We start from the raw sequence: 22769 nt of genomic DNA, 5'->3' as shown, positions 1-22769 counted from the left end.
TGGTGGTGACACGGGGGGGAGAGGGGGTGCAGGTATGTTGGTGACACAGGGGGGAGGGGGGAATCAGGTATGGTGGTGACACAGGGGGGAGAGGGGGGTGCAGGTATGTTGGTGACACAGGGGGGAGGGGGGAATCAGGTATGGTGGTGACACGGGGGGAGAGAGGGGTACAGGTATGTTGGTGACACAGGGGGGGGGGGGGGGAATCAGGTATGGTGGTGACACAGGGGGGAGAGGGGGGTGCAGGTATGTTGGTGACACAGGGGGGAGGGGGGAATCAGGTATGGTGGTAACATGGGGGGAGGGGGGTGCAGGTATGGTGGTGACATGGTGTGCAAGAGGGGAGCCAGGACCATCAATGTCCCCAGCCAGCGGAGCCCCAGTCCATCCATGCTGGACCTCAGCCTTTGAGAAGTGTACTGCAGGGAAAGCTCCAAGCCTCCCATACACTGAGTACACCCCCTCCCCCTATCTCTCTTCTCCCCCACTACACTGACAGGCCACTACTCACAGGTCAGACAACTCCTGAACAGCCAGATGAAAGCCTCCCTTCTTCCCTCCCGTCACTCCCACTATTCCCTGAGCTCCGTTGGACACACGGGGGCGGAGGGTGATGGCAGTGGAGGCTGATCACGTCTTCCTTGTGTGCAGTGTAGAGCGGGGAGGGGTTGCCAATCCCTCCAGCCAATAGGCTTCAGTGTACAATAGAATTTTCTATTTGTACACTGAAGAGAGAAGCGGATTGGCTGCCCCTCTCCCCTGCACTGAACACAAGGGGAACTTTGTGACTGACTCGTGGAGGCAACGGCGGCCATTTTTGTGGAGCCGTTGCCGTTTTTTACAAAAACACTCACGATTTTCTCGGGACAAACCCCAAAAATTCGGGAAAACACCAGGGACAAAATTAAATCGGGACAAGGGTCCCAAAATCGGGATTGTCCCGGGAAAATCGGGACTGTTGGCAACTATGGTACTTACACCATGTAATAAAGCTCTTGTAGGCTAAAATTCCTACAGTTTCAATAAGTGTCTAAGAAGTAAAAAAAAAATTGGAAGAAGAGATTGTAACACCTTTCAGTCTATCCCTGCAAAAAGTGTGTATTAAATATAAAAGCTAACAGTGGGACATTGCACAATGATTTTAATAGAAGGGTGTGCATTCACTTGCCCGCAGGAAGCAGTTAAGAGGACATATGTCTTAAAGTTAAACCCTTCTACATAGTCACTGCAGATCATACGTTAATAACTATTTCACTTCAAAATTATAGTAATGCAGCATGTTAAAGTCTCAGGCCAGACATAACTAATATTTCAGTCATGGGTGGATGATAGTGGCTTGAAACACCAGTTTATTCCATTTCTTGAAGGTTTCAGTACTGTGTTCACTCCAGCAGTGTTGATGGCTTGAAATACATAGCCACTGGAAAGCCAGACAGCAGTAACACCTCCTTGTAGCATTCCCAGTTTTGTTTAAATATGAAATTATATTTTGATTGGGAAAAACAGATTTTAGACTTAAAGTGATACTAAAGTCTTGATTTTGTTTTTTTAAACAAACATGTCATACCTACCTGCTCTGTGCAGTGGTTTTGCATAGAGCAGTTCAGATCCTCCTCTTCTTGGGTCCCTCTTTGGTGCTCCTGGCCCCTCCCTTGTGCCGAGTGTCCCCACAGCAAGCAGATTGCTATGTGGGCACCCAAACCGAGCCGCTGCTCTGTGTGTCCGTTCAGACATGGAGCCACGGCTCTACCCCTCCCCCTCCTCACTGGCTGACTGACTTTGATTGACAGCAGTGGAAGCCAATGGTGGGAGGGGGGCTGCTGCACACAGAAGATTTTTTTCCTAATGCATAGAATGCATTAAGGTAAAAAACCTTCTGCCTTTAGAACTACTTTAAGATTAGGGAAGGATAGATTGCATTCTCAAGCTGAACTACAGAAAAATAATTATAGTATAAGCAAAAATAAAACTTTTTTTTTTTAGTCTTGAATAGTCAAGAGGAGGGATTAGAACATTTGTCAGGTTTTTATTGCTATCTCTGCCCCATTAAAGAAAATCACCCTCTCAATTTGTCCTGTTTACCATTATCACTGAGAACAAAAGTTAAAAAAAAAATCACAATTTTGGGGTTTTCAATAGAACAGGAATAGAGAGAAAATGTTCCAATGGGAACACTATTTCTGGTGACCCTGGTGATACTGTGGAGGGATTTTTATCACTTCTTAATTTGTCTATGGAACAGGAAGTGAAGGAAAATCCTCCATTGGGACACAGATGGCAAAAAAAAAACTGATAGTGGTTTTGTTTTACTTTTACTTTAATGCTTTAATTTCCTTAGCAAAAAGGGATTACTAATGCAACAAAAAAGAAAAAAAGAGAAGTATACATTTTTCGCTTTCTCCCTCATCCTTTACTCCTTTAACCTGTCTGAAAAAGTTTGAATGACAGTTTTTACTATGACAAGATAAACAAAAGAGAGAGGGTGCCACCATCTAGGTGTAGCTATTTATTAGTAGATTAAAAAACGTCATAAAAATATATATGCACTCACTGCATTGGGTAAGGTAATCAGCATGTATACTGTGCAACCCCGGTCCATTCAGCAGAGTTCGTCCAGGAAGGGGCTGGTGACTGTAGGGTTTGTCAAGTCATTTACTGATGAGAGGATGGATTTGAGCTCTGACCCAAAGAGCCAAAAGTATCTACATGGTGATTCAAGCAGTCTCCTTCCACACAAATCTAAAATATTAATTGAGTAGGCGTTCCTTGTCATTACTATGTTTTCATTATTAAATAATTATTTATTGTATGAGCATCTGTCTATAAGTTACATGTGGTGATTAGCTATTCTATGTTATCATAGAAAAAACCTAAGCACAAAACTTGATATATAGTAAATGTTGGCATTATTTAATATTAGATAGTGTTCAAATTTAGGATGCTCTCTTTTCTTCAATAAAAAAATATATGCTCTTAAAATAATTTTGGCAAAACAGTTTATAAAACTAAATCATATTTTCTGCTACAAAATGTAAATTAGAACTAAGAAAATATATCTTTCTGTCATGTGATATCAATATTTTCTCATGCACAGGAAACAAGATGATGGTGAGAATGGACCAGTCCTTCAAGCCTTTTGATAATCTCGTAATCTGGTAGTGCTAAATCATTTACATTCAGTCCCAACAAATGAGACACCACCTCCCGAAAATCTATCAGCTGTAAAAACATAAAGAAGGAGAATTAAAACAGTGTTAAAGAGTGAAATATTTCAAGAGGAGCACGCTCATTGCTTAAAAGTAAAATATAAATCATATTTCTCTATTCCCATAGCGCACATTTACAACTATGTGCACTCCATTTAATGCTTGGCCTTTGATGCATTTTAATATGTATGTATTATTGTGTTGGGGGTCTATTAGTAATGTGAATGAGCAGCTAGCTCTAATAAAGACCATTTTTGGGAATGGAGGCTTTTATTGCTACATATTCTGCAAATGCTATTTTCCTGGCTGTTATTTATTCGTTTGCTTCAATATGTTCTGTCTCTTACCTGGAACAAGTATACAAATACGGGTTTAGATTTATTCTCACTTTACAGTACGCACTCATGTTTAAGGTCAGTGGGTTTGATTTACTAAAGGTAACTAGGCTATTCACTTTGCAAGGGAATTTGTCCTTAGCATAGTGGATGAGGTGAAGCTTTCATCATCCAATCATGTACAAGCAAAAAGACTGTTTTTTTTCTTTATATTTTCCTTGCACATAATTAAGTAATCTTCGCAAAGTGAATTTTCAGAACATTCACTAACCTTAGAAGAAATTTTCTTGCAAAATGAAAATTCCTTTGCAGACTAAACAGTCTGTTTGCCTTTAGTAAATCAATACTAGTGACTCTAACCTTACTGAACTTAAGCTGACCACACATATTAACATTGAGATAAAAGCAACTGACCTTCCCTGGGGGAGTGGGCTATTGAGGTGGACCGCATTAGAGACCTTAAACGTCTGTTGGCTGAGGAATCTAATAAAGACGATCAGTTCTCTCTTACTTGGACTTCCTGGTCCATGTTCCGCTACTCATCGGACTTCATTTCCTGGGCAGAGGGCAACCTAGACAGTACTATCTCATGACCATGTTGGAGCGACTCCTGTTCCTAAGATTTCTGCTTCACCCTAAATCCTTCTCCTCTTCGCATAAATGTACTCCTCAGAATTCAGATGCAAAATACGACCCTCACAGGCAAATCCTCTACAACATAACAGGTTTTTGGAATAAGTTTGATTGTAGTAACGAATTAAGTTTACATGTAATCCCCTCCCATACAGGGAGAGGGCCCTTTAATTATCCATGTTATGTCTCAACATGTTGTTCAAAATAATATTTTTTCCTTGTTATCGACACACATAACGAACTTGGTACAATACTAAATTATGTATCCTTCGTATACACTTGATTTATAGTCATCACCGACTACTGTTATTGATGTTGTCTATGTTGAATACATTTCCTTCTATGTTTCTTTCAATAAAATAAGACTGAACTAAGATAAAAACAACCGTGGGGCTGAATGAGAAAAATAACTTGATTTCCCCCTTCACGCTGAAGAGCATGAATGGACAAATCTGCAGTGTTGGCTAATTGATTCTGACAGTCAAATAGTGCCTGCATCTGATCTGAATAAAATAAGACTGAACTAAGATAAAAACAACCGTGGGGCTGAATGAGAAAAATAACTTGATTTCCCCCTTCACGCTGAAGAGCATGAATGGACAAATCTGCAATGTTGGCTAATTGATTCTGACAGTCAAATAGTGCCTGCATCTGATCTGAATGCCTATCAGTGGTGGTGCATCCATAAGGGTGCCGCCCCCTCTCTCCAGCCTCCCCCTCTATGACCAACGGATAGATTCATGCATCATGAATCTATCCATGGCCACCGCTGCCACCCCCTATTCAGGCGCCCGGCCCCTTTTCGGGCGATGGACACCTGAATTACAGTGGCGGGGGGTGTTTTTTGAAGCACCTGATTAGAGCCGTAGGCTCTAGGCCCTCCAGGCCAGATCGCAGCCAGCTCGACTCCTACAGCCCAGCCTTCTCTCCTCGCCGAGGGACTGCAGCATCCATAACAGCAGCTCAGCTTAAACGATCTCCGAACTATAGCGGCGGATATCAAAGACACGCTGTCGGCGGCCATCACAGACCTCCGCGATGACATCCAGGTACTGGCAGGGGGAGTGCAGGAGGTAGAGCGCATGGCGGTTCAGCACAACACGACCATCCGCCGGATCCATCATAAAGTGGATACACACACCCTGCAACTGCATGACTTACAGCGCCACATGGAAGATCTGGACAACCGGGGAAGGAGACACAATCTGAGGGTAAGGGGCCTCCCTGAAACGGTTGAGCCTGAGCAGCTGTTGTCCACAGCATCAGGCCTATTCAACCACCCTCCAATACCGCAGGGATCTCGTTCCTCTCCTGGACGTCCTACGGGCCAGAGGGATCCATTATCGGTGGAAGTTCCCTTTCTGCCTCTCAGCCACCCACCAAGGCCATACAGCTCTACTAAGGGTCCTGGAAGACCTCTATGCATTCTGTGCGACACTTAATATACCGCAAGTCGAAGTTCCCAACTGGTTCGCAGAATTTCGTACACCTGACACAAAACCTTCTTCATCCAGAGGCTAATCGATGGAAGCGCAAGAAACACAATTCCGGAGACATTGCTCACCTTCTGACACAAGGCCCATCCCTGCGTTGATGGCTATGCAGCACTCTCCGATCAGCTGATCAGATAAGTACTCAGGTTTCTTGTTATGCTTCCTTTCTTACCTTCTACCCTGATGTGACAGATGGCTATATGGATTAGTGTCACAATGCAACATACACCCCCCACCTTCCTTTCTTTTTTTTGCTTTTTTTTTGCTTCTTCCCCTCCCACCCCTAGCCTGCTATCTCCGCTGCAAACCGTGAAGAGTCTACCTCGCAACATATGAGACTTTCCCCCCAAGCCCATCTATGCCATGCAGTCATTTGCCCTTCCTGATTGCAGTTGCAGTATGGACACCTACCTCTCCCACCTTTTTTCTACAGGGAAACCAACACGTCAGGTGTTCACAAACTACCATTGCCCACTGAAGCCCTGATGCCCCATTTGCTACTGAAATGTTACCCCACCTGAGATACTCCCCTAATGTCTAAGCAAGCTGAACTATACAACTGCCCTACTTGACACCCTAGCCTGAACTACACGCCATGAACAGTGTATACCATCATACATATTTGTGTGAGGATCACCATCACAAACCTACCCCAAGACACCCTGGTGGCCCTCTCCATACTGCCCCATGTACATTCTCAGGATCACTAGATTTTCTTTATGAGGTCCTTTTATTGTCACTATTAACCTACTTGTTTGCTAATTTCTCCCTCAGATGTTTTTAGGTCCTCGATTATCAGGTGCACTCACAGGATTCATCCCACTCCAAATCAGGTACTAGAGATCAGATTGACCGTACTTCCCCTCAGGTAGAGGATAATTTCAAAATTACACACAATACATGGTAAGCTTTATCCCGCACTGAATTCTATCGCTTAAAATTAGACAATATAATGACAATAAGTCTCCCTAGTCTATGTTAAATTCATGTAAGTTCTCTACACGCAATCCTGTGAGTCCTCCTAATTAAGGTGAAAAGAAAAGTCTACATGATCTATGACACTTTATGCGTATGATTATTTGGTCCTGACTCAGGAATCACTGAGGATAATATTTTCACAGTTAACCTTTCTGGGGTTACCTTGTGGCTAGTAAGGTAAAATCACAGGAGGGCTACAACAGACTTGTCAGGAAATCTCTCTAAAATCACCTTCCAAGTCAACCAATTGCCTATCTGTGCACAGGTATACTTTAGGCCTCTGGCGCCACCTATTGACGCCAAGAGATGTGCTCACTGACTTGACATGAATAAAGGACCCTGATGAGACTGTTAACCCATGGTACACATATAGAAACCAAAAAGGCCTTTATTTATCATAGCTACATTAACACATATGATTGCTCTGGCAGTAGTTCATACTATCGCAATACGCGATGGACCAACAGTCTATCTTGTCTAATATCAAAGTCTTGTATACCGCACATACCTGTGACTATAAATATATCAAGAATATGAAAATTAGTGGGGAGCCAACTCCTGCAGGATTACACTCGCAGAACGCCCACCATCTATAGTCCTCCCACAGAGGCCGCAATCTAAAATCTAAAGATGCGCTATACCTGACATGATTTAGGTGTCTCCATGCTATACAGATAAGCTTGTCGACACCTAGTAATTCTTAATTCTTTACCTTCACTTAATCCCCCACGGACACTCTGATACTATACATACCCTAAGTTCACCTCCCTCTCAACACTTTTATAGAGGGGCTTATACCAGAGGCTCTTTCATCCAGATCGCAGCAAAACTGGTAACTATACGCGAAAGGGAAGCAAACCAATGCCTTAACGTAGAACTATCAATGGGCGCTCGCTCTGACTGTGTGATCCTTGTCTTCCACCTGCTTAATCAGGGAATTTACTATAGTTATGGTTAACCAGATAATATTTATATGTGATATCTGATTAGTAAATGTATGGTTCTACTTTGACTGCTGTATAGTATAATTTTGATACTAGAACAACAAGGTTTAATGCACAAATGTTCCACCTCACGTGGGATCCAGGATATATATATTTGCTACTTTCCTCTATCCTAACGGGCTCAGCCTACCCTCTCACCGCATCGACATACTGAACCTCCTGCCCTAGTTGTCCCCGACCCTAATCTACCCCGCTTAGAACAAACATGCTTTCAACACATCCATACGCACAACCGCTCAAATATACTCTTACGTTCTTCCAGTGGCTTCTTGTTTGGCGGAGTACTCTATTGACTCCACTGTTCTAAGAACACCACCTCCCACACAGTGGTTGATCTCTATAGCACAAACGATCGATACATAGTCTATCAACACCACAGAACGCTTCCGGCACTTTCATCCACAGGGTAAACACCCTTCTCGGACAAGTGAGCAGACGCTCACCTGTCGCCGAATATTGCTCTCCCGAGTCCCTCTCCACTGACCCCAACTCCACTCCCCTTTAAACTCACTTCTTCCCCCCCCTTTTTTTTCTCCTTCTCTACTCCCCCCTCGCACCCTCCTTCCCCTATCACAGAAAGCTTACTTTAATTAGCAAAACTAACGGAAATCACGATTTTCCAACTTCCAGTTCAGGCGAGCAACTTATAATTGAACCATGGCCTCTACACCAATCACCAACCACAAAACTCCTCTCAAAATTATCTCGCTCAACGCACGCGGCCTCAACATCCCCGAAAAGCGATCCCAACTCCTTCTCACAATGCAAAGAAATAAAGCAGATATTGTCTTTCTGCAAGAAATGCGTCTCCGCAAAGACTCTATCCTTAAGCTAACGAATTGTTACTATTTCGTGATCTATCACGCAACTAACCAAACGGCTAAAGCTAAAGGAGTTTCAATTCTCCTGGCTAAAGATTGTCCTTTAAAAATATCTGATACACTACTTGACTTGAAGAGGGCAGATACCTCTTCTTGAAAGGGACATGCTATGGTAAACAGCTTACCTTAGTCAATATATATGCCCCGAATAGACATCAAGTGTCGTTCTTTCGTTCTACAGGCCAAACGCTCACAACATTTCAGAAGGTCAACCTTATTCTAGGGGATGACTTTAACGTATCCCTGAACCCGCTCCAACACCTCCAATGGCACCTCATACACGGCCCTACGAGCAATTAAGGCTCAATTACGGGAACTGCTGTTGCATGATTCCTGGCGTACACTAAACCCAAACGACAGAGATTTTACCTTCTTTTCCAACCCATACCAACGATACACGAGACTGGATAACTAGTTTATATCCCAAAATGACCTACCGATGCTTCACCAAGCATTAATTGACCCAATGTTTTTATCTGACCACCACCCCATCTCACTCACCCTAGCATTTCCAGACGTCCTGACCCGCCCTACATCCTGGAGGTTGGATCCAGCACTTCTCACAGATTCAGCTGTTGTAGCTGATCTTACGCTTCGTCTCAAACAATATTTCACAGAAAATAACTCCCCTGAAACCTCCGCTGCCATCAAATGGGAGGAACACAAATGTGTCATATGGGGTGTTTTAACAGCGGCTGCTGCCAAACGCAAATGAAACAAACAGACTCACAACTCAGAACTAACTACCCGAATCCAGGAATTAGAAGGCGCACACAAAAAAATCGCAGGTCACCTCTACCTTACACTCCCTCCTACAAGCCAGGACAGAACTCCTGGAAGAACTAGGGAAAAAAATAAAAAGTAATTACACGTTCTCTCAAAAAACCTTTTACGAATACGGAAACAAAGCAGGCAAGCTCCTAGCCAGGGCATTACAAGCAAACAAAGCAGCCTCAATGGTACATACCTTAACTAACTCTTCAGGTCACAAACACAGCTCTAATCCTGACATTGCAAAATAATTTGTACAATATTACTCACAACTATACAAACTATACAACTATACAACCTTTCTCCTCCTACTTCCCCCAAGGTGGACACCCCATGAAAGCAGTCTATCAAAGACTTCCTACAGAAGTATAGCCCCAAACCAATTGCTACGACCGTAGCACAAGACTTAGAACGGCCATTATCAATAGAAGAAGCCAAGTTAGCGCTCAAACAAATAAAACCAGGCAAGAGCCTGGATCCGGATGGACTAACTGCAGGATATTACAAAACATATATAGACCTCCTACTCCCCCACTTCTTGACAGCTTTTAACTCCTACTCCACACCAAATGCCCCTCCTAGAGATCTCTTAGAAGCACATATAACGGTGATCCCAAAAACCAGGGAAAGATCCATCTTTAGTTACCAATTACCGACCAATTTCGCTACTAAATGAAGACCTAAAATGGTTCGCTTAAATGTTCAAGTTGGTTTTATTCTAGGCAGGGAGGCAAAGGATAATACTATCAAAGCCATCAATATCCATCACTGGCTTTCTTCCAATTGCCACCCGGGCTTCTTCCTTTCCTTACCTGAGAAGGCATTCGACAGAGTGGCCTGGGACTATATGGAGGAGACACTAAAAACTATTGGATTACATGACCAAATGTTGAACTTCATCCTCTCGCTCTATTCTACCCCAACAGCGAGGGTTCGAATAAATGGCCACCTGTCGAATGCCTTCTCAATCACGAATGGAACGTGCCAAGGCTGTCCCCTCTCCCCCTGATTCATGTCTTCACGCTTGAGCCCCTACTTAGACACCTTAGAACCAACCCCGACATAAAGGGCATATCGATAGCACACCAATTTGCTTAACCATCTCAGCACCGGAAGATTTGGCTGCTCAATGACCAGGCCATTTTTTGCGATATGGCACTGCGTCACTTTAACTTACAATTGCGCGGTCGTACGACGCTGTACCCAAACAAACTTGATGTCCTTTTTTTCCCCACAAATAGAGCTTTATTTTGGTGGTATTTGATCACCTCTGCGGTTTTTATTTTTTGCGCTATAAACAAAAGAAGAGCGACAATTTTGAAAAAAGCACAATATCTTTTACTTTTTGCTATAATAAATATCCCAATTAAAAAAAAAAAAAGAATAATAATTTTTTCCTCAGTTTTGGTTGATATGTATTCTTCTACATATTTTTAGGGAAAAAAATCGCAATAAGCGTATATTGATTGGTTTGTGCAAAAGTTATAGCGTCTACAAAATAGGGGATAGATTTATGGCATTTTTATTATTTTTTTTTTTATTTTTACTAGTATTGGCGGTGATCAGCGATTTTTATCGGGACTGCGATATTGCGGCGGACAAATGGGACACTTTTGACACATTTTTGGGACCAGTGACAATTTACAGCGATCAGTGCTATAAAAATGCACTGATTACTGTATAAATGTCACTGTCAGGGAAGGAGTTAACACTAGGGGGCGATCAAGGGGTTAACTGTGTTCCCTAGGTGTGTTCTAACTGTGGGGGGATGGGACTGACTAGGAGGAGAGAGAGAGAGATCGGTGTTCATACTTAGTATCGCAGGTGCCCGGTGGTCATCGCGTGCGCTGGGCACTTGCATCGGCTCCGGCAGCGAGCTGTGGGCGCGCACGGGTGCCTCCAGTGGCGTGCGTGTGCCCCCGGTGGCACGCGTGTGCCCACTAGTGGTCAAAAGGCGAAGCGACATAAGGTAACGTCGTTTCGCCCAGGGGAGCCAACCTACCGCAGTACAACTGCGGCGGCTGGCCGGGAAGGGGTTAAAGACCTCGCAGATTTTAAACTCCTATCCAATCTGCAAATCAACTTTTCAAAATCCAACGCATTAAACATCACGCTACCCCAGAAACACTTAAACAATGTCAGGCTAACTTTCCATTCAAGTGGAATAGAGACACAATTACCTATCTTGGTATTCAACTACCTTCTGCACTCTCAGATCTATACAATAAAAACTGTCTTCCGCTATTACAGAACATACAACGTGACCTGAAATCATGGTCCAGTGGTCTCTTTTCCTGGTTTGGTAGAGCTGCGATTATAAAAATGAACGTCTTTCCCAGAATTGTATATCTATCTATTCAAGAGTAATCAACTGGAATATACATTCTGATGTTAAGGCATGGGTCCAGTTAGAATATACTACATCCCAAATCCCACTATGTCAACTTCCCTGGCTAAACCCCAAATACATCCCATTGAACTGCATGAACCACCCATTGATAAATCCCACGTTAATAACCTTCCAGGAAGCCTGTCGCAAATACAACATTTCATCCACGCTAGGCCCTATGACACCACTTCGTCAAAATCCAGACTTCTCCCCAGGTATATCCGCAACCTTTCTTGCAGATACATTGCCGCATCCAAATATCTGTACAGAACAAGTCTATGAAAGGGGCCGTTTCATTCCTCTATCGGTATTGTCCCCCGGATGCTCAATCAATCGTTCCCACTATGGTCATATTTTCAACTACGACACTTCCTCAAAAGATCTCACCCCTCGACCAGACTGGTCCCGACAGACCACACCTTTTGAAGCAATGTGCCTAAAAACAGAACCCCAAAGACGTCTGATCTCTGACATGTATGATCTACTATTTACGGATCAAAACCCAAAAACTAATCTAGTTAGCCACAAGTGGCAGCATTTGATAGGCACAGTGGCAGCATTTGATGGGCACAGTGGCTGCATTTGATGGGCACAGTGGCAGCATTTGATGGGCACAGTGGCAGCATTTGATGGGCACAGTGGCTGCATTTGATGGGCACAGTGGCTGCATTTGATGGCACAGTGGCAGCGTTTGATGGCACAGTGGCAGCGTTTGATGGGCACAGTAGCAGCATTTGATGGGTACAGTGGCAGTATTTGATGGGCACAGTGGCGGCGTTTGATGGGCACAGTGGCAGCCTTTGATGGCAAAGTGGCAGCGTTTGATGGGCACAGTGGCAGTATTTGATGGGCACAGTGGCAGCGTTTGATGGGCACAGTGGCAGCGATTGATGGGCACAGTGGCTGCAATTGATGGGTTTTTTTTCAGAATTTTTCAGTTTCTTTGAGCCCCCCCAAAAATTTTGAGCACCAGACGCCACTGATGCCTATGCCTGATGAGCCTAGAACTTTTTTGCCTGGCTCCTTTGAAAAAAGTCAATTGAAAAATGTTATTATGTTATTTTAGCACCAACAGTGCTACCTATGGAACGAATTTCTATAAATTCTGTAAGTGTGGCTAGTATAAGTTGGTCAGTATACTAGAAGAGAGTCTGACATCTGCTGTAGCTGGACTGGGCTGGACAGTTCACCCAGCTTTAAGAATGTTTAGGGCAGGGACAAATGGCAGAAATGCAGACTTCTTGTGTTCCGAGCATTCGTCATTGGGCGCATACTGTCCTAAACACACATACCGCTAGGTGCTGTGATGGGTTTAGACCCTGGGGGGCCCACAACATAGAAATGCATTTATATGATAAATAAAAATGTATACTGAAATGAATGATACACCGCATTTGTTCTAGAAAAATAATAGTTCAGTTCCGAAAAAGACACTTCTGTGAATTATTTTCCCAATTTTTATTGACTGTAAGAATAGACTAAAAAGGCAATTGGAACTGGCAAGTCATACATCAAAGTTATGCATCGCACTACAATATTTACAAAAAGTCTTCCTTCCTGTACTTAGCATCTACAAAATCTTTAACCAACTCATCAAACTGTATCATCCTGAGGATACTGCTCTCCACAGCCAGTAGGCACAGAACACTTTTCACAGATACACAGGAGGTGGCGTGTACAGATCCACAGCCTGAAATAGAAAATCACTTGTGGGAAGTCTGACAAAAGAATTCAGGGCAAGGAAATAACCCACTGGTTAGGAGTCAGCTTTGCTACTACACTTGATGCAGGACAAGGAAGGAAGGAAAGTCCTTCTACTCTCTGCTGATTTCATCCAACAGTCTACTATGTCATTCTGGCCAAATTCCAATCCATGGCCACACCTGTCCCAAATTTCGATCAATCTCGTAATTTTGGATAAAACTTGCTAACAAAGATTTAACCTATTTAAGATTGCGGAGTGGCCGATTCACCCCTTGACCCAATCAGGCTCAAACAGGGGCGTGAGCTTCTCTCTTATGTTTCTCACCATGATAAATCGATGCTGGTCATTAACTTCACTCCCACACAATGGGGTTGGGGCTGTTGCCTAGCACTTCCAACATTTTTCAAACTTTTCCCTTGTCCCACTCACTTATCTCTTGTAAGCAAGGCAATACATTCTGCAACACAGGCATGTTGAAACAAACATCTAAAATAGTAAAATAATATAAGAAGTTGAAATGTAAAACATCTGCCAGAAGCCCTCATCCTTTTCTTTGCCTCTGAAGTTAGATTTAACTGTTCCATATCCTGACACCCACACACTTTGTTAAAACCAATGTTTACAATTATAACATTTTTTTTTATAAAGGAAATCTGGTGGGGGGGGGGGGCTCTGGCAGGGAGGCCCAGGCAATTTCCCCTTTTGCCCCTCATAAATCCGGCATTGCCTAGGTGCCCTATCCAACTATCAGACTCTTATAACGTTTGCCAGCAGCAGGACTGGATAGGACACGTGTGACCTCTGCAGCCACCTACAGATCAAAGCCCCATGGGCTAGGGCTGAAACGCAAAGTGCAAGGGGCCAAAAATGAATGTCAGAACAGTGTCAGACTTCCTAATTTCTATACTTGCACTAGGTCAGCTATTTAGACAACACCAAAACCAAAGCCTCAACATGACAGCCAGAAAAGTCAAATTTTCAAAGGAGAATTCATCAAGGATAGTATCCATTAAACTTTCATGACAGTGTCCTTCAATGCTTTTAGTCTCTCACTAACAACCACTGTCAGTATGTCATATGTATAGATGCTCTATATAACATTTTAGTACTACTTACAGACATCTGTCCCTGTTGTTGTGACACAACTGCTTTTTCAATCTGAAACCTGGCCTAGGTAAACTGAGCACATAAACTGGTTAAAACATATTAGGAATATAATACATGATTCAGGATGGATGTGATTGAACTGGAGAAAGTGAAGAGAGGGCAACAAAGTTAATAAGGAGTATGAAGGACCTCAGTTATGAGGAATGAGTACAATTGACTTATTCCCTGAAAAAGAGGCACTGAAGAGAGGATAATGCCGCGTACACACGGTCGGACTTTTCGTCTACAAAAGTCCGACAGCCTGTCCGACAGACTTTCGACGGACTTTTGTCGGACTTTTGGCGGACTTGCGGCAGACTTTCTTATGAACGGACTCGCCTACATACGATCACACAAAAGTCCGACGGATTCGTACGTGATGACGTACACCGGACTAAAATAAGGAAGTTGATAGCCAGTAGCCAATAGCTGCCCTAGCGTGGGTTTTTGTCCGTCGGACTAGCACACAGACGAGCGGATTTCTGGGTCCGGCGTAGTTACGACGTAAAGATTTGAAGCATGTTTCAAATCTAAAGTCCGTCAGATTTGAGGCTGGAAAAGTCCGCTGAAAGTCCGGGGAAGCCCACACACGATCGGATTGTCAGCCAGCTTTAGTCCGTCGGCCTTTTGTAGACGAAAAGTCCGACCGTGTGTACGCGGCATAAGATAGCAATATACAGATCTTTGAATGTAGACTAGTAGTGGGAGGAAAGTGTTTAACCTAAGGTCTCTAAAGAGGACTTTTGGCCACACAATATAGTTGGGTGAGAGTTGGTTCAATCTTAAACTGTGTAAGGTTTTTTTACTGTTAGGGTGGTAAGGATGTGTTGATGGTGTCAGCAGGGAATTTGGATGAGTTCAAAACACTTTTGGATGTGTTTCCTAGCAAATGCAAGGATATGAGTTATACACACACTTATTTAGGTTGAACTGGAGGGACTGATGTTTTTATTCAACCTTATAAACTATAACTGTGACTCCAGTTACATTCTTATACATTGCTTTTTCACCAAAGACCTTGATGGTACTATTTGTTCAATAAAGATATAACAATGGAAAATGTTGTATGTGTTCTTGTTAAACAAAAATAGGATTTTTATAACAGCTTACCTGTAGAATCCTTTTCTTGGAGTACATCACGGGACACAGAGCAGCATAGTAATTACTATGTGGGCCACCTTCAGGTGATGGACACTGGCGCACCCTTAACAGGAAGTTGCCTCCCTATATAACCCCTCCCTACTGGGAGTACCTCAGTTTTTGTAGCAAAGCAATATACATAAATCCCAAAGAGGGGAGGGACCTCTGTGTCCCGTGATGTACCCCAAAAAAAGGATTTTACAGGTAAGCTGTTATAAAAATCCTACTTTCTTTATCGTACATCACAGGACACAGAGCAGCATAGTAATTACTATGTGGGACGTCCCAAAGCAATGCTTTCTGATGGGGAGGAAGACAAATAAAAACAGGCCGCCATCAGACGTGAGGACCTATACTGCTGCTTGCAGTACACTGCGCCCAAGGGGCGGTATCCCTTTGCCGTCTTACATCCACCTGATAGAATCTAGTGAATGTATGTACCAATGATCAAGTTGCGGCCTTGCAATTTGAGTCATAGAGGCTTGGTGATGCACTGCCCATGAAGCACACACTGCCCTGGTAGAGTGCGCTCTAACTTAAAAAGGCGGAACCCTTCTTTTCAACCATAAGCCTGAATAACAACCCGACAAATCCATTTTGAAAAAAATTGATATCAACGCTGCCTGCCTTTTCCTAGGGCTTTCTGGCAGCACAACAGAGCGTCAGTTTTCTTTATCTGAACCCTTCAGATAGACCTTAACTGCGCTCACTATAGGGAGAGAATGTAATAACTTTCCTTCCGCAGAACAAGGTTCTGAAAAAAGGAAGGCAGGGAAACATGCTGATAAAGATGAGATTAGATATCTTAGGCAACAAAAAGGTTGGGTGAGGACTCAACACCACCTTATCGTTTTGAATAATTTTGAATAATTAAGAATTAGGCTCTTTACAAAAAAGAAACTCCCAAACTCTGAAACTCTCTTGAGGAGCTTACCGCAACCAAGAACACCAATTTCCCTGTCAGAAGGAACAAGGGAAAAAAGGCGCATTGGCTCAAAAGGTTGTCTTTGTAAGGCCGACAAAACTAGATTCAAATCCCACGGGCACAAGGGTGACCCAACTGGCGGATTTACCCCTTGTATACAGGCCCGGATTAAAAAAGTGCAAAGCAAGCGGCCTTTGGAAAAAAACACAGACAAGGCTGAGATCCGACCCTTGATAGAACTCAAGGCTAGCTTCATTTCCATTCCTAATTGTAGGAAGGCAAGAACTCTATCTATGACATTACTTCTGAGGATGCCATCCTCGGTTTCCAACAGGAACATAAGCCCATTAGACCCTATAGTAAATGGTCCTAGAGGCCGGCTCTCTTGCATTAATGAGGGTAGATACCAATGACCCTGAAAACCCCTGATTCTTTTAGAATGTGGCTTAAGAGCCAAACTGTTAAATTCATTTTTTGCAAGGCAGGATGGAATACCGACCCCTGCGAAAGTAGGTCTGGACGAGAAGGAAGAGTCCATGGATCCCCTACTGACATCCTCACGATCTCTGCACACTAGGATCATCTGGGTCATGCCAGATCTGCTAGGACTACCAGCTTCTGTTCCCTTTTGATCCTACATAGATGCCGTGGAAGAAGCAGCACGGGGGGGAATGAATAAATCAGTGAAAACTGAACCCGCGGGAATACTAATGCATCTCCCATATGCGGGTGAATCCCTTGCCCTTAACAAAAAAGTTGTCTAACCTTGTGTTAAACTGGACACCAATAGATCTATGATCGAGATACCCCATTTCTGGCTTATGGCTAGAAAATGTCAGGCTGTAGAGACTATTCTCCCGGGAATAATTGTTGGTGGTGGTTCAAGAAATCCGTCTGTCAATTCTCCACTTCCAGGAACGAAGACTTTAGATAGGCAAGAGACATGCTTCTCTGCTCAAGCCAGAACACGGTTTATCTTCCTCTGGCTGTGTGACTTCTGGTACCCCCTAGGTGATTGATGTAAGCCACTGCTGTGGCATTGTCAGATTGTATTCTGACAGGACAATCCTGCAACCTAAATGTTAAGGCCATTAGAGTCAGACGTTCCACCCAAATCTCTAGGATGTTGATGGACAAGGTTTTCTCTACCTTCCAGGTAACCGGTATGAAGGATCTTCCCTTCTGCAATTCTTTTGTTACAAACCACAAACTGAGACTCTGGCGTACCTTTGGGGCCAGATACCTTGGATAATGTAAGGCTTGGGTCTTCTTTTCCAAGTAGACAGAATACTGTTCGCAACAGTCTTGCTGAGCATAGGGAACCACTTCGAAAGAAGCCACCGTCTTCCCTAGCAATTCCATGCAAAGGCGAAATGGAAGGACTCTTCCTTGCCATGACCACATGGACCAGCTCTCTTATGCCCTGTACACACGATAGGATTTTCCGACAATAAAATCCATGGGATTTTTTCCGACGGATGTTGGCTTAAACTTGTCTTGCATACACACAGTCATACAAATGCGGTGACGTACAACACATACGACGAGCTGAGAAAAATGAAATTCAATAGCCAGTGCTGCTTCTCTGCCTGATTCTGAGCATGAGTGGCACTTTGTGTGTCGAAATTGTGTACACACGATCGGAAAATTTCTCAAATTTTGTGTGACGGAAATTCCTATGGAAAATGTGTGATGGAGCCTACACACGGTCGGAATTTCCGACAACAAGGTCCTATCACACATTTTCCATCAGGAAATCCTATCGTGCGTACAGGGCATTATGGTGCTGACTTTTGTCTGGGGCCAAGAGACTCTCCTTTTCGGGCGTCTCCTTCCCCCGTACTCTAGCCTTCTTACTGGACGTAAGGATTACTTTTTCTAGGTTGAGAACCCAACCCAGGTGTTCCAGATACTTGACCATGCTGCACACAATCTGGTCTAGCCGGGCTACTAACTGATCTATCAGCAGCAGGTCGCCTAGGTATGCCATTACTGCTATACCCTGGGCCCTTAGTCCTGCTAGAAGCGGGCCCAGAACAACCGGGGTGTGGTGGCTAACCCGAAGGGCCAGGCCACAACTGGAAGAGGTGCTGTTCCACTGCGAATTGCCGAACTTCTGGTGAACAGGTAAAAATTGGTACATGCAGATACGCATCTTTGATGCCTATTGACGCTAGAAATTCTCCTCCCTGCAGGGTGGATAGGACTGACCGGATTGATTCCATGCGAAGAGAGCTGATGTTTGGGAACTGATTTAGATCTTTGAGATCTAGAATGGGTCTGATATCTCCATTTGGTTTCGGTACCATGAAGAGATAACCACATGATCTGCTCTTGAGGGGGTCTCTATGAATACACCCTGTGACATCAATCGGTTTTAGCGCCAGAAATAAAGTTCCTCTTTTCACTGGGTCTTTGGGGGGCGTCTGAAAGTGAACTGGAGGAAATTTCTGAAACTCTAGTTAGTAGCCTAGGGTTACCACAGAGATGACCCGTGGGAGGTGCCCGGAACGAGTACATATGCATACAGTTTAATGTATGCAGCATGTGTTAAAGCAATATGCCTCTATGGAAGCGTGCGTTCATGGACGCATGAGTTCACAAAATATGATTTTAGGCAAAATATGAAAAGTGCACACTGTACACACGCATTCATGTAGTACGTGTGCCATGGAACAAGTATCAACAAGTATCTTCCAGGCAAGTGTTCATGAAACGTATTATGCAACATTACCCAACACGTATCTATACAGACATATATTCCTATGCGATTATGAGGAATCGTACATTTAAGTAAACCTATAGTTTTAGGTAATCATGCAGCTTCATGCGATCAACATCTTTATGTGATCAAGCATCTTTATCTGATCAAACATCTTTATGTGACTAAGCATTTCTATGAGCTCAAGCACTTTTTATGCGATTATGTAAAAAACATGTATATCTATATAAACATAATCATGCATCTTATGTGATCATGTATCCTGGGGTGATCCTGTCACCTGCGATCATGCGTCTTTATGTAAACAACAATAAACATACTCCCTTTCTTGTTTTTACAACAAACACGTCCAAGCATGCATTTTGTACACCCATAATCATGTATCTTTATGCAAACATGTGAATTGGTAAGAAAAAAAAGTTATCTTCAGCAACTGTGCGTTTCAGCAACCGTGCAATTCCGCAGCTGTGTGTTTTTAGCCACTATGTGCTCCAGCAACTGTGCGTACCAGTAGTCATCCGTTTTTAGCTAGTTTGCAAGCAAGCACCTGTATGAGGAAGGTTTTTAGAGAACACAAAGAGGAAGCTACCTCTGCTGGGGGCAACTTAAACCCGGAACGGACCATTTCTGTAAGGGACTGTATCAGTAACTTCCCAGATTGCGAGGCTGAAAATGGTTCGTCCACAGTTGATTCCTCAGAAGAGGAATCATTAGACTGTCTTTCCTCTTGATCCCCTGAGGGTAACCCATCTTCTCCTGTCCATCGCTCCTCTGATAGAGAGCCTAAGGTGGGGGAGGGGGATCTACCATGCTTCTTTCCCTTGGGATGGAAGATACAATTAAGGCCGCTAATCTTTCCTCTAGCTCCAGCAGGGTGGAGGAAAAAGTATCCTCAGTCACATAAACAGGGGCTGAGATGCTAGAAGTGGCCGTAACACCTACAGAACCCAATGGCTCACCCTGGCTAACCACTTCTGGTACTTCAGGGGAAGAAGACAATGTAGAGGCATGACTAGAATCCCCAGCGCCTGAGGGCGATGATTTAGGTCCCTTTTTTATGGTGTTTGCACCAGCCTTTTTAGGAGGCATAATCCTAAGCACAAAAGCAAAAGCACTAAATAATTGCACTACTTGCTGAGCTATAGTGCAGCAATAAAATGCCGCTAGTAAAGCTCAGTCTGGTGCTGAGTAAAACATATTCCACCTCTATTGGGAATACCTGTATGCAACCCTTAAGTGCCCCCACTGCTCCTGTGTCCTGTGGATCAGACAGCCGCACTCTGCAGCCTTAGGCTGAGAAGAGTCTGTTCAACTGGGCTCGCCGTCCCCGCACATGCGCCTTGTGCACCTCGTGGACACTACGTTCCGCATACGGCGTTGTGCTCAGCCACGCCCACCTCCAACACGAACTTGCCTCTTCTCTATGTTTAAAACATAAAGCAGTTCCCGCGCGACAGTCGGCGGACCCAGTGAGAGGGGAGGGGAGGCTGGTTTCATAAGTAAAAAATAAAAAACAAACATAGGGGAAGCCGCTGCACCCCCCGAGGGGGGGCGGTAGGGGGGAGTACAAACCGCTGTTGTACCTTCCAGCCCCTCTTGTTCCCCAGGGGGGAGAAGTGCAGTAACTGCCCATCAATTCCCTGATCCAGGAATCCCCCCTGTTGCTAGCCGAGATCACACATGCTGCTTAGCTGCTGACACAGAGCTGAAGAGGCACACATAAAAGGTATGTGCATTTACTCCCTCTAGTGGAGACATTAGGCATGACAACATTTTACTCAAGGAAGAAAAAACCATAGGTGGACTTTTTACAGTTCCTAGGCTTCTTCCCTTACCTTATCCTCGCCGCAGGATTTCTGCTGATATCAGACAGATCCAACCTTCCCATCGCTGCGTTTAGTAAACCTTCAAGGACCGGGCCCCTTTTTATCGGGGTTCCACTCCCTTGGACCTGTATAGCACCCCGTCAGGAAAAACTTATGATAATGTGAGCATGACCAAAGCACTGGGTCCCAGGGTCCAGCCCACCAAAGGAGAGGCATTACAGGCAAAACCTTGTTCTTCATATGCGAGGCCCGAGTACTATCCACTTTGGCCTCAGTGGCACTTTGGATGGATCCGGTCTGTAGAGGCTGTTTTAATCCAGTAAGGATCTTCCAGCGGAGCTCTTCAGAGCACATCTTCAATCGTGACCAACACCTTAGACACTGGCAAAAAACTCAGGTACTGCTGGTATGAGAGGAGTTATATAGGAAGGCAACTTCCTGTTTAGGGTGTGCCAGTGTCCAATACCTGAAGATGGCCTACAACCCACATAGTAATTACTATGCTGCTCTGTGTCCCGTGATGTACGATAAATAAATATAGATTAGGATCAAATCACAGTTTATAACCTATTTATACAAAAATGTAGAAACTAACAATAGTATAGCAGATGCAATTCTGTAATCTTTTCTTCGTAGAAAACAAAAAGCCTTCCTATTCATTCAGCAAGATAAATACATTTTTGTATATAACAAGATTTTGTTCATATAGAGTCCTCGACAACGTAAATTACAAACTGCCATAAGCAAAAAGTTTTTGTTTTTTTTCTTGGTAAAATTAGATAATCCTTCAAAGATTGAATAAATCAATCATATAGTACAGGTGAAGGTTACATGCCTCGTATTATACCACTGCAGCTTTCCACAGTCTTCCTTGAGCCAGAACTTACTGAACTGTTCTCTTCATTGCAGCAAGGTACATTTTGTTTGTTTATTATAACTAGTTTTTTGCTTCTAACATGTTCTGCTAATGTTTTGAAACCCAGTTTATGGCCATCAAGAGGTTCCCGATTTTATTTTTGGAGGGTTGCTGTGGCAACACAGAGTTACCCACCATCCATTAGGCAGTAGAAAGTGCAGCTAAATATATTAACATCATTACCGAAATGCAACAACAAAATAAAATTAAAGCATCCTACTAAACAATGTTATATACACCATCACTCACTACAGTATCTTGCAATTTGCTGTTGTATTCTATTTTCAAAATCCTTTTTAGTGGGTGAAAAAAAGCATCTTTTTTATTGTGGTAGGAAAATTGTTGTAGAGAAAACTCTGAACCAGCTAAAAGACTACAGAAAGTAGTAGTTGTATTGATTTTGACCTGTGTTTCCTGTTGATAGATGTAGCTGACATCAGTGGCAGAGCACAGAAAATATTTCAGGCAGACTGGGCATTGGTTAGGGTGTTCTTCTGCAACAGTAGTATTAATATGAGTCAGTTGGTCTCAAGTAAAAAATGGCAGTTCTCTGTGTGGTGGCTGATGAATATGATGGTAAGAAGAATGCTAATGTTAGAGCAATACCCCCTGGTGGGTGACACAGGCATGCCTGAGGCACACAGTCTAAGCCAGTGTTTCTCAACTCCAGTCCTCAAGGCGCACCAACAGGTCATGTTT

At 43.6% G+C, this 22769-nt stretch overlaps 1 protein-coding gene across 1 annotated transcript in view; it reads right to left on the bottom strand.

Annotated features, from left to right (window-relative positions):
• Window positions 1–261: 261 nt before the first annotated feature.
• The window catches only part of CCDC170 (coiled-coil domain containing 170), a 128711-nt gene continuing 106203 nt past the window's right edge, over window positions 262–22769 (bottom strand). Inside the window, exon 13 of the mRNA XM_073627827.1 lies at window positions 262–3219. Within this exon, the coding sequence (XP_073483928.1) occupies window positions 3085–3219 (135 nt within the window). The 3' untranslated portion in view covers window positions 262–3084. The remainder of the gene's footprint in view (window positions 3220–22769) is intronic.

Source organism: Aquarana catesbeiana, linkage group LG04 (genome assembly GCF_042186555.1).
Source record: "Aquarana catesbeiana isolate 2022-GZ linkage group LG04, ASM4218655v1, whole genome shotgun sequence".
NCBI lineage: Eukaryota > Metazoa > Chordata > Amphibia > Anura > Ranidae > Aquarana > Aquarana catesbeiana.
This window is presented reverse-complemented; position numbering and strand designations above follow the sequence as displayed.